At 40.1% G+C, this 17180-nt stretch overlaps 1 protein-coding gene across 3 annotated transcripts in view; it reads left to right on the plus strand.

The window, feature by feature from the left end:
• Nucleotides 1–16434, plus strand: part of acsf3 (acyl-CoA synthetase family member 3) — a 36544-nt gene extending 20110 nt beyond the window's left edge. For all 3 annotated transcript variants that reach the window (XM_079458161.1, XM_079458163.1, XM_079458162.1), the window contains 3 exons: nt 13029–13163; nt 13244–13355; nt 16019–16434. In XM_079458161.1, coding sequence (XP_079314287.1) covers nt 13029–13163; nt 13244–13355; nt 16019–16142 — 371 coding nt within the window. In that variant the 3' untranslated portion in view covers nt 16143–16434. The remainder of the gene's footprint in view (nt 1–13028; nt 13164–13243; nt 13356–16018) is intronic.
• Nucleotides 16435–17180: the final 746 nt, after the last annotated feature.

Consider the following 17180-nt stretch of genomic DNA (forward strand, 5'->3'; position numbering starts at 1 on the left):
CCAAGCATTTCATGCCTGCGTTGCACAACACGTTTGAGGGCGGAGCCATGCATGAAGGGGCGTTCCTGTTGCATAGTAGTGTTTTGTTGTCGATTTCAGAAAACAAAAACAGTTTTCAGAATTCAATTACCCTGCCTTTAATGTTGAACCTCAAAAAGGTTCAGCTTGACATTTCACAAATGTCGTGTTCACACAAAACAACAGCAATTCTGCGAGCTGCAAGATTCTGTGAATTGTGAAATCGTTCAGACAGATCAGTCATGAGTTCAAGGTTTTAAATTCATTTAAAAAGAACTGTCTGGTACTTTTTATCTGTTTTAAGACACAGTTCCCGGCTTCAACCCTCCTAGGCCGTCTGTAGCCTGAGGCTGCTAGTGAATCTTCTTTCTCATTCTCTCTTCACTTTCATGCCCCTCTCCTCGTCTGCTCCTGAATTCACCCTCAAACCTTCCTTTATCATCATCACACTTTCAGAGAGAGAGAGAGAGAGAGAGAGAGAGAGCGCGGGTCAATGTGGTCCAAGTCTGTATCATCAATACTGTAGGTGTGGCCTGTGAATGGCACCTGTATAGTTCATCTATCACCCGATGAGCGCTCATCTTCAACCAATCCAAAATCATTGATTTTCATGCATACCTTTGTCTCTCTCTCTCTCTCTCTCTCGTTCTGTCACACTCTTTTGTTGTTGTGAATCTCAGGCCGCTGTTCTCCATCAGTAATCCGCACTAACACTCTCATTATCTCCGCTTGAAGGTCATTAGGGCTTCATTATGAAGATCTGGGATCATTATCTTCATCTGTATTGGTTTCGGCTTTCGCTGTATTCCGTCTGTAAGTAAAATATGAACACACTATCTCCTTATTAGCTTTCTGCACCTCTGGCGCAGTCAATTTTCCCAAAGCCAGAATGGTAGTGCCATGGGTGTTAAATCAGCCAATCAGATTGCAGCTTGCCATTTTTTAAAAATGTTTGCCATTTGTTTGCACTAGTATGCATGCGATAATAAATGAAAAGTCGAGTCTTTCTGGTTGTACGCTGGGTGTTTCTTTGCCGATACGATTGACGCCTCATGTTTAATGTGTGCGTAAACAGTATTTTTGTTTATTCTGGCAAACGCGTGTTACGGAGATACCCGAAAAGAGGGCGAGAAATGAATGGAAAGATAAACGAGGTGATGCCTTCATCATATCAGCTCACCCCTTCCTGGAATGAATTACGCTCGGGGAAACGATAAATACAAATAAATAAATAAGCAACGCGAGGCTACACGCAGAGAAGCATTAGCAATTTTCCAAATGCCGCGCGCACGTAGTTATGAGTAATGGAGGCGTGCTAAAAGTCGGCGCGCTCGGGTAAGCACTGGTTAGGGAATGCACATTAGACCGGCTGCTCGTAAATAACACGAGTGGGGTGGCAACAGGGTTGAATTCTGTGCACCGGAGCGCTGGGGGAATGTTAACTAGCTGTTTCACTCTCTATCTCCACCGGTGCTGTTCCAAGATCAGTCTTTGGACGGTTGTTAATGATATATGGAGTGGTTTGTGTGGTTTATTTGCTTTGTTAGGTTCATCAGTGAAGTTTCAGTCTGCGGGGTGGACGATTCATCACTCTTGGTGACCTCAGCCATCACATGCATACATGTGATTCCAGCATCAGTGCTTTCATCCGCACAAACACACACACACAGGTTTGTTTTACTATATTGAGTACCGAAGAGATTACGTATTTCTTTATGCAAAACCCGGTTTCCATCGCCCCAAAGTCTATGGGTTTTTTGAACGGGTTTTTGGTAAATCGCCTTAAATAAAGTCTGTGGTACACAAAACCTCGAAATATTTTCACGTTTTAAACACACCAGTTATAGCGTGCTTGTGATTTTTTTTAAAGCCTAATTGTGAATTAAAAATGGCGGTTGCTAAAGGCAACTACTTCCTTTGGCGTGGATGTTAGACGTCATCGTGCATATAAATCTCACAAATAATGCAGCATGGGCACAAATGTCTAAAATCATCAATGAGGATTCATTCACGCAGTAGTTGACGCTACTTACCAGGAACATGTTTTTAATCTAACTTTACCTCTCTCTCTCTCTCTCTCTGGTGGAGTGCAGAGATACTGAAGCAGATCAAGTGATGATCATCTCGTCTTGACATTAAAGCGATAGTTCACACAAATATACAGATTCTGTCATCATTTACTCACCCTCAGGTTGTATCAATATTGTATATTTTGTTGTTCTGTTGAACACAAAGTGCGATATTTTTTTATATACCACTTTAAGAGTGGAAAAAAGGCACGAGACAGAGGTCACCCCTAATGTGCCAGTTAGGAGCCATCAGAGGACAATCCATTGATACTTCATGTTTTAGAACGCAGCCCTTCATATCTTCTGTATTATGCACCATTGGGTTGATTTGTGCAGTGTAGAGCATCTAAGATACAGGTTTAAGAGTATATAGGGTGGTGCTTAAAGGTGCTTAATATAGGACATAATATAGCGGGCTTTTAACAACATTCTTCAAAATATCTTATTTTGTGTTCTGCAGAAGAAAGAAAGGCATACAGGTTTGAAATGACAAGAAGGTGAGTAAATGATGACAGAATTTTTATTTTGAAGGTGAGCTATTCCTTTAATAGTCAAGTCAGCTTTATTTATATAGCGCTTTTTACAATTTTCATTGTTACAAAGCAGCTGTACAAGAAAACATTGACTATAAGTAAAACATAAAAGGTTATGGAAGTCAAAACACAGGTCAAATATCAGACACACAATAAATTCCTATATGCAGTGTTAATTAAATAAGACTATCAAATTCTAGCAGCCCCCCTAGCCAGGCAAACAGTGCAAAACAGTATGCAAACGGTGGCGAGGAACCCAAAACTCCATTGGAGGAGAAAAAAAAACCTTGGAGGGAAACCAGGCCTAACCAGGGGATTCCAGTTCCCCTCTGGCAAAAACTGCTGCCTCTGCACAAGCTCGACAGTGCTTGCACAACAAGGCAAAATAAAAAAAGTTTAATTAATAATCTAATAGCGACTGAAGTTTTGTAGAGTCGCCACGTCCTTCGTCCAGCATTTGTCAGGTCTGGGAATGGATTGCGCCCTGCCCGCTCCGGTAATCTTGGACTGCATCCTGCCCGCTCTGGTAACCTTGGAACAATGAGACAAGACTGGCTGAGAGTAGAGTACTGTTCTGCACTCTTTGATGCAACAAATGCATCAGTTGTTATTGGAAGTGTCCCTGGTTCCGGTTGATCTAACTAGTGCAGCCAAAACCTTCAGAATATATATATATATTATGATAGTGTAGTGTATGCAAGATTAAAAAGATGCGTCTTTAGTCTTGATTTAAACTGACAGAGTGTGTCTGCCTCCCGGACAGTGCAGGGAAGACGGTTCCAAAGTTTAGGCGCTAGATAGGGAAAGGATCTGCCGCCTGCACTTGATTTTGAAATTCTAGGTATTACCAACTGACCTGACACCTGAGAGCGTAGTGCACGTGATGGACTAAAATACGTTAGAAGTTCTCTCAAGTAGTGAGGAGCTAAACCATGCATGGCTTTATAGGTAATAAGCAAGATTTTAAAGTTTATGCGATGCTTTATAGGTCACAAGTGCAAGGTTGACAGAACCGGGCTAATATGCTCATACTTTTTTGTACGCGTAAGAACTCGAGCTGCCGCATTTTGGACCAGTTGGAGTTTTTGTAATAGGCCTACAGGGCAACCACCTAATAGTGCATTACAGTGATCTAGTCTTGATGTTATAAAGGCATGTATAAGCTTCTCTGCATCTGACGGTGACAGCATATGACGTAGTTTAGATGTATTTTTTAGATGGAAAACGCAATTTTACAGGTTTTGGCGACCTGGTTCTCAAATGACAGAGTACTATCGAATATAAAGCCAATATTCTTAGCTGAAGATGAGGGTTTTATGGAAGATCCATCAATAGTTAAGCAGTATTCTTGGTTGTTACGTAGGGCGGTTTTCGGTCCGATAAGTAACACTTCAGTTTTGTCCGAGTTCAGTAATAAAAAATTGCTACTCATACACTTTTTTTATATCGACTATGCATTCCACTATTCGATGGAATTGCTGTGTTTCATGAGGCTTTGAGGAAATATAGAGTTGCGTATCATCAGCATAACGCCGTGTCGCTTTATTATATCTCCTAGAGGTAGCATGTATAATGCGAAGAGCATAGGCCCTAAGACTGAGCCCTGTGGTACACCGTACTGGACTTGCGATTTGCGTGATACCTCATTGTTTATTGCTACATATTGAAAATGGTCGCATAAATAAGATCTAAGCCATTTCAAAGCTATTTCCTTAATACCGACATCATTTTCAAGTCTATGTAGGAGCATGCTGTGGTCAATGGTGTCGAATGCAGCACTAAGATCTAGCAGCACCAATAAGGAGATACAACCTCGGTCGGACGCCATAAGCAGATCATTTGTAACTCTGATCAGAGCAGTCTCTGTACTGTGATGTGCTCTAAATCCAGACTGGAAATCTTCATTAATCTCATTCCTTTGGAGGAAGGAGCATATTTGAGTTGAGACTACTTTTTCCAGAACTTTAGATAAGAAGGTAGATTCGAAATAGGTCTGTAGTTAACAAGTTCTCCGGGGTCCAGATGGGTTTTTTTGACAAGGGGCCTTATAACAGCCACCTTATATGCTTTAGGCACATGTCCTAATGTCAGAGATGAGTTAATAATGCTAAGTAGAGGATCTATAATTTCTGGGAGCATCTCTTTCAGAAGATTTGTATGTATAGGGTCTAACATGCATGAAGTTGATTTAGATGATCTAATGATTTTAGAGAGTTCATCGTGATCTATAGTAGAAAATAAACATAATTTCTCCTTAGAGGCGCTGTAGTTAGTCGTTTGTTCAGCGGGATTCACTTCTGGTTGCATAGTTATAATTTCTTCTCTAATATCTTGGATTTTATTTGTGAAATAGTTCATAAATTCATCACTGCTATGCTGGTATACAGAATCAGAAGTCGCTGACGATTTATTTTTGGTTAATTTAGCCACTGTATCAAATAAAAACCTAGGGTTATGCTGGTTTTCTTCTATTAGTGATGAAAGGTAGGCAGATCTAGACGTTTTTAGGGCTTTCCTGTATTTTTTAATACTATCCTTCCAGGCAGTACGAAATACCTCTAATTTCGTTTTCTTAAAGTTACGCTCCATTTTTCGTGCTGCTTTCTTTAGAGCCTGAGTGTGTTCATTATTCCACGGTGTCGGTCTGTCATTTTTAATCTTCTTTAAGCGCAGAGGAGCAACTATGTCTAGCGTTTCCGAGAAGGTGGCATTAATATTTTCAATGGTAAAGTCAAGATCTTCAACGTTATTACTCATGCAAGAGATTTGAGACAATTCAGGCAAATTATCAAGAAACGCACCTTTTTTAGTCGAAGTTATTGTTCTACAATATTTGTAACTTGGAGTTTGATTTGCCACCATTGGGTAGTGAAGCAAGCATGATACCACATAATGATCCGAAATTCTTTAATAAAATCTGTGTGGTGCCCTGGAGGCCTATATACAATAGCCAGAATAAATTTTAAAGATGTTTTGTCCTTAGTATTAGGTATTGATGCATCAAGTACCATGACTTCAAAAGAATTGTATTTAGGATTAGACTTCTGAGAAATGCTAAAAGAGTTTCGGTAAAGTGCAGCAACACCTCCCCCTCTGCCTTTTAGTCGAGGCTCGTGTTTATAATAATAATCTTTGGGGACAGACTCATTTAAAGCAATATAATCATCTGGCTTTAGCCATGTTTCTGTTAGACAGAGCATGTCTATTTTATGATCTGTTATCATATCGTTAACAAAAAGTGCTTTATTAGAGAGAGATCTAATATTTAGCAATCCGAGTCGTAACAGTTGATTATCTGTATTATGTTCATGTTTAGTTAGTTTAACGTTAATTAAATTACCTTTGAGAGGTTTACGCATTATTTTATGTTTGCTAATCCGGGGGACAGACACAGTCTCTATTTTATTATTTTTAATCAATTTTTTATTATTTTACTCTATTTTTAGCCAGATAATATACTGTCTTATAGTGAGAATCAGGGGTGTAAAGATATGCTGTAGCATTAAATTGCAATACGTATGTCAAATATTTAAGATCAACAAAAATGAACATGCAGTATATCAGTACTTTTGTGTTATTCCTGCTTGTTTTTCACTGTAACTGTACTTTATTTCTAGATTTCATGGCAATTTAATGCAATTTATTTACAGTTTGTTTTTGAAAAACTGTAAAATTACAAAGACAGCAAATTGATATCCTTATATCCTGTAATTCTACAGAAAAAAACGATTAAGTTATGTTTTATTTCTCTAGCTTCATTTACTGAAAATGTCTGTTTTTTTTCCAGTCAAGGGTAACACAACTCTTCGTGTCTTTCTGACACAAACACACGCCACGGTTAGTTGTGTGTTCTGAGGCTCTTTATTGTGAAATGTGTGCACTGGCGCTCAACAGCTCTTAGGTCTTCTTGAAGATACGTCCGCCCTGTGACCGGCACACCCACCGAGGGGCTGACTGCCCTCTCCAGCTGTTGACCTGGCCTACTTTTACTGTCCTTCTCAACTCTCGAGCTATGAAGACATTGTCTTCCCGCCTCTATGAATATTAACGGATGAGATCCGATAGCAGTGGACCTGCGGGACTTACAGGACATATTTATCCTGTAATGCAGTCATGAAAAATCGAATCAAATGCAGCAGCGGTGTATTTAGACTCTTCGAAATCAATCGAATTAAAAAAGAATGTGGCAAATGACTGAACTTAATAAATCTGTTTCTGTACTGAAATGAACGGAGAACTTGTACTGTGTTATGAGTACTTCAGCCTCATGGCAATTTAATGCTTCCATACAAAATAAAAAGTGATGGAAGTATTTGTTTAATGTAGCACTTCTGTATCTTTTTTGTGTTTCCATTTTTATGTTCGGACCATATAGACGGACAGAAATCAATGTGGAGGAGGGAGGGTAGCAGGATCGGGAAATGACCACGAGTTGGGACTCGAAACTCGGGTCGCCCGAAGCGCAGTTGCGCTACATGCTAGGAGCACATCTTTGTAAACATTTACAAAAAAAGTCAAACAGGAAGCAGAAGTGTTACATGAAATTTAAAACCGAACACAATCTATAATTGTAATTTCCTTTTCTTGTACTGAGAAATCCCATCTGATATGAATGACTGTTTTAGAAAGCGTTTTATTTTGCATTTGATCGATACAGGTGAATGCAGTCACAGTGGTGGATAATGGGGCATTGCAGTTTTAAATTAAAGCTGTTATCAGACCCGACCCGAGCGCAGACATTTACATAAAACACTTCCGTCCCCTCTCACTTCATCAAATTAAATAGACAAATTAAATGAGTCACTCTGCATACTGTCTGAAGTATGTATGATTGGGATTACTGTAGTACATCCCAATTTTTTAGTTTTGTGCCTGGATGCATGTAACGTTCAGCAACAGAAGCGTGTGATTTGTTCTCTTTTGACTTTTTTAATATTTAAAGATGTTCACCAACTCAAAGCCAGCCAACGTTTGATGCCCAAAAGCGCAGTATGTTTGTTATTTTTTCCTTTCGTGGCTGTCGGGGAATATAAAGTCATTCACACAAACACACACGTGTCAGAACGTTGTGTGTGTGCGCTGTTGTGTAAGTGTGCTGGACGGGGAACATGGCCTCTTTCACACTGCCCTTTCTAGAGCTGTCATCTCGACTTCAGCCTCTCATGCAAGCGTGTACGTGTGTGATGTGATGTGTGTGATTCATTTTTTTACAGCCTGTTTGTGTTTAAATGTTAGTCTGTGCCAGGAGTCTTTAGGTGTGTGTTTGTTTGGGTGGGTCTGAAAGAAAGACCCTTAGTTCTCTTACATTGAAGATCTGTAAAAACAACGATGAGTAAACATCGTCGTCTGAAGAGCTCGCGAATGTGGTAACCTTTTTTATCTTTTTAATGTTCAAATGTGACCCCCTTTGAGTCCTAGGCAGCCTAAAAATGAACATTTTCTGACATAAAAGCTGGTCTCTTTGGTCACCAAACATGGCTTCACTTTGGTTTATTGCGTTTTCTATTCAATTCTTTTTCTCAGTTGCATCATGTGGCGTGCCCATTTTTCCTTAAATATCTCCCAGTGACTGATTTGGGGGGTAAACTTGGAAGTAAAGCTTCTTATCATTTTAATTAGGAAAACCAGTAGCCTGTGACTGCGGTAGTCTGAGCTCCTGACGCATCTCATATTAGGTCTTTCACCAATGCTCGGCTGTTGGCTAGACTAGCTGATCATGACTGCTCATTTGTTTGAACTTTTCTTGCTGTTCACGCATGCTTCTATGTGCTAGCTAACCTAGTTTACGGGATACTTCACCCAAAAATGAAACTTCTGTCATCATTTACTCATCTTCGAGTTTTTTCCAAACCTGTATCAATGTCTTCGTTCTGATGAAAAGATATTTGGAAGAATGCTTATAACCAAACAGATCTTGCCCTCCATTGACTACCATAGTAGGCAAAAAGTACTCTATCATTTATATTTGTTCTGTCGAACACAAAAAACAACATTTTGAAGATTGTAGGAAAGCAAACAGTTCTGGGGCACTTTTGACTACCAGTGTATTTTGTCCTGCCGTGGTAGTTAATGGGATCTGTCATATCAAAAAAAAGAAATGTATTCAGATTTGGAAATACTCGAAGATGAGTAAATGATGACAAAAATTTCAAATGTTTTTGTGAAATGTCTATTTAAAGGGTAAAAGTCATTTGACAACCCGAGGACATCGGTCTTTGTTCGGAACGCAAATAAAGTTCGGGAGCCAAAATTCTGCAGTTTTTAGTTGAAAACGGTCTTACGTAAAGCCGCTCATTTGTGCTGTTTATAACTAGCTGTTCATGAACACTTGGTTTTGCTTCTTAACTGGACAAGCTTTTAACAACTTTCAATTTTAGTTAAATCTACAATGAATGCAGATGACTTGCCAGACACGTTTCAAAGTCCCATTGAAATAAAATACAAATTTCATTAATTATTGGAGCGTTTATTGTAAATAGTTTATCAGTGTGGGTCACTCTCTCTTTTTTTATTCGAGTGCCATCATAAACCTCAGTTGAAATCTGCAAATGCACTTCCGTCATGTAGTGACTATCCATCTTAAATGACGCATGTTAGACGGTTTGGGCGGAGCATCCGTTAACTCCTCCCCTTCGACTGTCTGTCTGCTGCCAGTTCCGTTTCAAAATGCAATGGCTGTTTTAATACATCCAATCAAATCGCAGGGAAAGCCACGCCCACAATTTTTCTCATTCAAAATTCCATTTTACTCAAAATACGAAGTAAAAACGATCTCAACTTCCGGTTTCACGGGGACTTTAAGGTCTGGGTTCTCTTGCATATAATATATTAAAGATCATTTGGATGTTAATGCTTCCCCTCCTCGTGTCAATTACATTTCAAGACTATAAAGTTTGTAACAGTCCTCAATGGCCGATTTATTTTTTATGAATAGAAATTTTGAATGTGGTAACTCAAATATCACTTCATTTTCCATTGCGAGTGGCAGCTGTAGCCGTGACGCCGCCCGTCCCCTCACATATACACACATACAGTAAACGGCACGTATCACATCCACACATTAACATCAATCTTCTTTCTCATCTAGTCAGAGATGCGGCCCGCTGACACGAAGTTTAATATTTCCTACGACCTTTGATTCCTCCCCAGGGGCATTATGGATTTCTAAATAGGACAAAAACATCCGTAAATGGAGAGCCGCCCCTCTCCACTCGCGCACTAACTGCTTATCCGTCGCCACGTCAAACACACTCTCCAGTTCATTTCCATGAGAAGGGCGACGTGACCAAATTACGCCCTGCGTTTGCGGGTGGGTTTATTTTAAAGACGGACCGGGCAAGTGTAAATACATTCTTATTGCTGTTAACACCCCGGCATTTTCCTGCACCGTCCTAATTCTGTGGTCCCTCTCTCTCTCTCTCTCTCTTTCTCTCTCTCCACCCACCCGCTTCTCCTTCACCTCTCCGCCCCCCCTCCTCACCCCAGCCTATCACTGCTGTGCAGTGGTCTGTGAAGAAATTCCCAATATCTAAATTTACACACTGTATCAATCTTGTTTAATAGACTGGAAAGCTTATTGCTCCGGTGCCGGGCGGCAAGAGAGGGCAGCGCTGATAAATTGCACCGTCCCTGCGACAGCCGCCCGTGATGTATAATGAAATATTTATGATTTATCCCAGCTAATAAACTGAAATGAAGAGGCTGATGTATGGGAACAGATGGGCCCTCTATTGATGCCACGCTCCTCGCTGGAGAAAGAGAGAGAGAGAGAGAGAGAGAGATGGGGGGATTAGGAGGGGAAAGTGACAAGAGAAAGTGATGAAAATAAGTACATTTACTGATTTTTCAGACTTATACGAAAATATGGTTGTTTTATGTATGACACTTTGTGTACAGCAGTATTTTTTTCATCCAGGGGTCCGGGGTCTCCCATTTCTTTTAAATATTCTTCCTGGTCCTGTTTTTGTATGCAACGAAATAGCGAATGAGTTCGGCACAAACGTTTCATCTTTATGGTCAGTGGTACGGTCAAATCCCAGCTGTAGTAACCACGATGCTCACCTCATAAGGCATCATGCTGATGTATCGATCGTGGTCGTGTGGATGAAAAATCCGATTCAAGTGTCACCCATCAACAGCATCTCGCCTCCAACCAGTCACGGCCTGCTGGTGTGTGTCCAGTTGCCCTCGCCCCCCCATCTTGACCCTTACAACACACACACACACACACACACACCCTATAAGCCATTACACACCGTCCTTAACCTAGACACTCACTCTGGTTTCTCGACTTCTCATGGCCACAGCTGGGGCTCAGCATTCAATAATGATTCACGCTGGACTTCCAACACCTTCGTCCAATTCTCTTTCTTTCCTCTCCTTCACAGTCACCTGCTACGAGTCATTACTCGTCTGTACCAGATGAGCCCACGATCAGTGCAGGGTTAAGATGACGGTTTGTAAACCGGTGTGACTTTAAGATCGTCCTGTATACACCGCAGTAGCTCTGCTAACTAAAATCAACCCTGTGACTTTCATACTTCATCCAGCAGCAAATAACAAGAGAGTATGTATCACTCATGTATTGTGAAAACTCGAAAAACACTTGAGTGAAATGTGTTTTGGTCTAAGGGTGTATGAGAATATTTTAAAGATGGGATAACACGCACTATTTCTGCAAATCTCATACTAATCTTGAGTGCCCTTACAGTAGTATTGCTTTAGTCGTATCTTCGAAGAGTACTTAGTTTGATCAAATTTCTAAAAGAGAGATACAGCTGTACGATTATTTCGGAAAAATACGAGCTGCTGGACGCGGGCAGGGGGGACGGAACTACAGCACGAGCACACAACACATCATGGCATTATCCCTGTGTGTTTTTTACATTATGCACGTACATGCCGCTTGCCAACAAAACACAGACATATGACTTAGTTTGACTTAACACGTGCGGTTCATGTCCGGCATCTTTTAGCGCTATAGCCACCGTTTATATAAAATCCATCACTGAAATGCTGTGAATAAACAACACACCTTAACTTCTCTCACTATCGCAAGCGTAACGAGCTGCAGATGCAGGCCCACAGTGCAGCCAATCTTGACGCAGCGCAGTCGATCGTGATAAGCGGGTCTTCCTATCGCTCGTCGGTTTCTTACGCCTTAACAAGTTGACCATGTTAAGCATGAGAAGTCAACATTGTTTTACAGTGTTAAGTCAGAATGCATATAATAGAAAAAAGCTTCTGCAAAATGCATGAAATGTAAATGTTAAGATACAGAAAATAATATGATCGTTACTTCCATTTCATGCCAGCATTACAATTTATTTTTGAAAGTCATGACTTTGATTGTAAAAAAACTGTACTTTTTTAAGAGTTTCTGCTTGATAAAATTACATTCCTGCAAATTCTACACTAAAAAGGAAAAAATAAATCCTGTTTTGTATTTTATTTTGAATTTTCTTTATTCACAATATATTTGCTGAGTTTACTATTATTCGTACAATAAAAAGCAGTTGACTTTGCACCCCAGATATGTTCAGGTTGGCTCTTTATGGTTTCGTTTCAGCGATGAAACTCCAGAATGCCAAAAGCATGTCGCCGCACCTGTTTTGGACCGGTGTAACACACACTCCTGCTCTTGACTGCGGTGCGTACGCGCACGTGTGTGTGTTTCGGGGGGTAATTAAAGCGTCTCCAGCTGAGCTGCTCTGTGCTGTTAGTTTTTAATGTGAGCAAAAGATCTAAAGCTGACTACAGCCTATTATTAGAGCTCAACCGAGAATAACACACACCGCCCAGCCCACACACACAACGCTAGTACCCTTATGAGAATACTTACTAGTGTATGTGTACCATCCTCCGTCAACAGCTGTAGCGAGATATAGACTACCTATCCTTTTCTAGCACTGCTTGCTTACATCCCGGATGAACTTTTGAACATTAAATACACCATGAAATTGCTTGACGAGTGCTGTTTTCTGTCCTGCGTTGATGTATTTCCTATTGGAATAGGAAGTTTGGGTGGGACCGATTGGCTTTGAAACCAAAACAAACCGAGGCTGTAAATCGTCATTTAGTGTTTGCACCGTATATAGAATGTGTATATTTGCATTTACATTACATTTAGGCATTTGGCAGACGCTTTTATCCAAAGTGACTTACATAGCATTTATCCTATACATTTATCATAGGTATCTGCAATCCCCTGGGATCCAACACACAACCTTGTGGTGTTAACACAATGCTCTTACCACTGAGATACAGGAAACTATATATATATATATATGTGTATATATTAATTTGCTGGAAGTTCCCAGCTATAATGTTCTGTACAGTTATTACAGTTGTGTAATCGACTTTGCTATTCTCTTAAACTGAATGATTTTTCTTCATGTTGCTTTTGCAGGTGACACTGCGCTCTACAGAGACGGCGGTTACTGGATCATGGGCCGTACATCGGTGGACATTATCAAGAGCGGAGGATACAAAATCAGTGCTCTAGATGTGGAGAGACATCTGCTAGCGCACCCTGACATCACAGGTACACACACACACACGTTTACATGCTCAGCACGTAAATACAAACAAAATTGAATCTGTGTCCTTCCTTTTTTTGTCTAGATGTTGCTGTGATCGGTGCTCCAGATGCCACCTGGGGTCAGAAGGTCACCGCGGTGGTGCAGCTGAGGAAGGGGAAGACGATGATTCTAGCGGACCTGAAGACCTGGGCCAGGTAACTTACAGTCCTACAGAGCTTCGGTATAAAGTTACATGTGAATTGACCAGGGCGCAAGACTGCGTCTCATTGACTAGCAATTAGTTAGGACTAAGCAGTCTTACTTTTCATATTCCAATGAGCCAATCTACCTTTTTACTGATTTAAAGACTTCATGACCAGTCTTGAAGAAAAAATGTGATGAAAAACTTCTAACACCGCATCTACACCGGATAAAAGCCAATAGAATTTCAGATTTTCTTTCTTCTTCAAAAAGCACAAGAAGATATGATGTTGTCCCTTTTGACTTCTGTTGTTTGGTCAAGTCAATGCTGACCAAAGGTTTTCGCTCTTCAGCATTCTTCAAAATATCTTCTTTTATGTTCTGCAGAAGAAAGAAACTCATATATGTTTCAAACGAAGGCGAGTAAATGATGACAGAATTTTCTTTTCCGGGTCCCTTTAAGTTTCCATTAGCTCACCATTTAATCTCATTTAGATATATAAAAGAGGATTGCTAACTGATTTAGCGGTAGCAGAAACTAAAAGACAAAAAGACAAAACATTTATCTAGTGTCCATCACCAACCAAGCCAGACACACTTGATCTTACACCATCTCAAAGACTGAGACAGGTGATGAAATGTTGTCGAAATGCAACAGCACCCTGTTCATGTGAAGTGCAGGGCTTGCGTCAGCGTGTGTGTTGCATGTTGAGTCAGACGCGTGTCAGGCCAGACTCCCTCAGGAGCACACATGCAGACACAGCTAAGGACATTCATTCATTTCGGAGCAGGAACAGATGTGTGTTCGGGTGGGAGAAGGTTCGAGAAAGACAGGTGAAGGTGGAGACTAGATGAAGGATGCTGCGTCTGGCACGCTCTGTTTTTTTTACAGTCACATGCATTTTTGTTGCCCCGATACAAACACTGTCAGAAGACACATGTCTCTTAACATAAAGTAGCTTGGGGCTTTCCTGTTCTGTGTGTGTGTGTGTGTGAGCACCATATGGTATGTAGGTGTTGGCAGCGGTCCTCTGCCCTGCTGGTGCTGATGCTGCGGCCGTCCCCCTCCAGCACGGCCCTAGAGGAGCAGAGAGAGAGATGCTCACTCCTCAGTGCTGTACCTCCAGCTGTCATCCTGCATATTCTTCACTCTGTTAGGAGTCGAGGCAAGAGATGATAAGCTGGAGGTGACGCGGCTCACAAACATAGTCAAGTACAGAATTCTCGGCGCGGGAGGGTAGAGAGAGAGAAAAGAACTCGCAGAAACTAACAGAAGACAATAGAAGAAAACACATTTAAAAGAAATCTCTTTGCACACACACAGAATGTCAGATGATAAAGATGGCTTCAGGCTTATTGACACCCGTGACTGTCGGGCCTTCAGAACACAAAACATTCAATTAACACCACGCTTAACTCTGCCTTTTAGAATTTGTCTTTATTTCACGCTGATGTAATTGTTTGTGTTATAAATCGATTTACACGTATCTGCAAGCGCTTTATGAAATGATATAGTTATATTTCATCATTGAGTGCTGTATTATGATATGCACAACGTTTGTGTTTGTAATTTGTTTATGCATGGGTGTATTTCACATCTTCCGGTTACAGTGACATCTTTATATAAAGAATATATACATATATATTCTCTATATAAAGATATGTGTGTGTATATATATGTGTAACGGAGGAGTAAACCTTACTCCCCGAGGATGTGGTCCTTAACCTCCTCGATTTAACGCCCGTCTCCGAACTGGAACACCGTCGGTTCAAGGCCCGCACAGAGCAGGACGTGTAGGATCGGTAACATATATATATATAAATATAAGGAAAATATTTAATGGAGACATCAGTTGCAGTACTAATATCCGAATGTTGGCTTTCATTCATAAAATGATGTTGTCAAAAAAATATGTTGTTTCTACTTTAATTTGGAGATTAGATGTGAAATTATTAGAACGTAAAAGTATATTTAGGACCAATAATGTTATGTGCGATTAATCTTGATTAATGTTTTTAATGGATTGTCACCACTAATATATGTATAATTTATATATGTAATATATTGTATATATATATACACAATTAAATTTTTTATTCAAATGGTTTTCACAATTTTCTTAGTTGCAGAGCAGCTTTACATACATTATAATTAAAAGGAAATAATAGTAGATAAATAAAACATTATAGACATTAAACATATAAAAAAGAAGACATTATAAATGTGTAAAAAGTCAAACGAAATGCATTAAAATACATGGTTCACACATGGTTATTCTCTTTATGCAATGGACATTAATGAAGTACTAGTACTATGATAGGTTTTTATTTTTAAGGAAAATTATTAACTGTGAATTATACATTTAATCATATTCTTTATACTTTTATAATGTGCTTAATATCTAATATTAATATTCACTTGATTTGACTCACAGTTATTATCACAGTAAGAGCTCATGAGAGTCTCTGAAAGTTTGAGTTTTTATATTCTTGGCTGTGTAACGCTTCTTCATGATGTGAAGTCACATGGGCAAGACTTGATATCTGTGAATTTGTATAAACAGTCTGTGTCTAGACTTACGTTTGTGGCCAGCTTTACCTCAATGGAGACGCATCGTACGGTTTGATCATCAGAAACAATCAAATAAAGTTCTTCTCTGTTCTGTCCCTCTCCTAGAGATCACATGGCTCCATACAGCATTCCCACAGGACTGATCGTGGTGGACGACGTGCCCAGAAATCAGATGGGCAAGGTCAATAAGAAGGACCTGCTACGACACTTCTTCTCCACTTCGGTCTGAATGAAGCACGCCTGATCTAGGATCAGCACACGGGGAAGGGAGGCTCTATCTGGATCAGTTATTTGTTTAATTTTTAGAGTTTTCGATAGCCCGTAGAGGGCCGTACGGGGATCAAGCTTTGCCCAAAATGCAACACGCCGCATTGTTTTTTCTATGTGTTATGACATCACAAGAGCATGGTCATTGTTTGGTTTTGTGGGGTGCTTCACTTCTTACCTCAGTTTTGCAGATGATAGAAGGGAAAGACTAAGAATATTTTTGTATGATATTATAATAATAAATTATTTGAATCAATAGTTGGTGTGCTTGTTTTCATGTGATGTGTAGTGTGTTTGTGTGCAGGTGTGTGTGTGTACACAGGTGCGGTCGGCCCCAGAGGCAAGTGAAGCTAGTGGTGAGGTAAGTGATTGTGTCACAGATGGGACCTCGGTTCTCTCCTCTCCTTCACTGATAGTTTGTCTGCAGATAAGGTCGTTGTATTGGTCTGTACATATATACACTTGATTATTCTCTGTTAGGTTTCCCGTGTTTTCATCTAAAGTGATAAACGTTATTTATTATATTATGCTACATACGTTATATATATAAATAAACATGACACACTTTAGCCTGTAGTTTGTCTGCGGCACGCTCTTAGAATTCTGGGTTTACCCATGGTTGGGTAAAATATGGACAAAGCCAAACGTTGGTCGATATTAACCTAGAAGAGTTGAATCCAGCATGTGTAGGCTACTGTTTACAGCGTAATGTCAAATGATATCAATCTGACACTAGCCGTAAGATTGATCTCGACAGCTCAACTCTATTTTAATTCATCACATGACAGCAGTTTGAAGTTATAGCTGCATTCTAGGCTATCGTCACAAAATTAGACCTAAACAGTTTCAACAAGTAACATTTCCTAAATCACAATTTATAAACTCCCTGTTAGGTAAGGGATAATGTACGGGAAGCCGGTTGTTATCGCAGAAGTAAGTCCAGAGAGTGAGATCAGGTCTTGTATCAAACTAAAGGGGCTTTTTTCATGATAACAGCCGG

The sequence above is a fragment of the Barbatula barbatula genome, assembly GCF_947034865.1.
Source record: "Barbatula barbatula genome assembly, chromosome: 1".
NCBI lineage: Eukaryota > Metazoa > Chordata > Actinopteri > Cypriniformes > Nemacheilidae > Barbatula > Barbatula barbatula.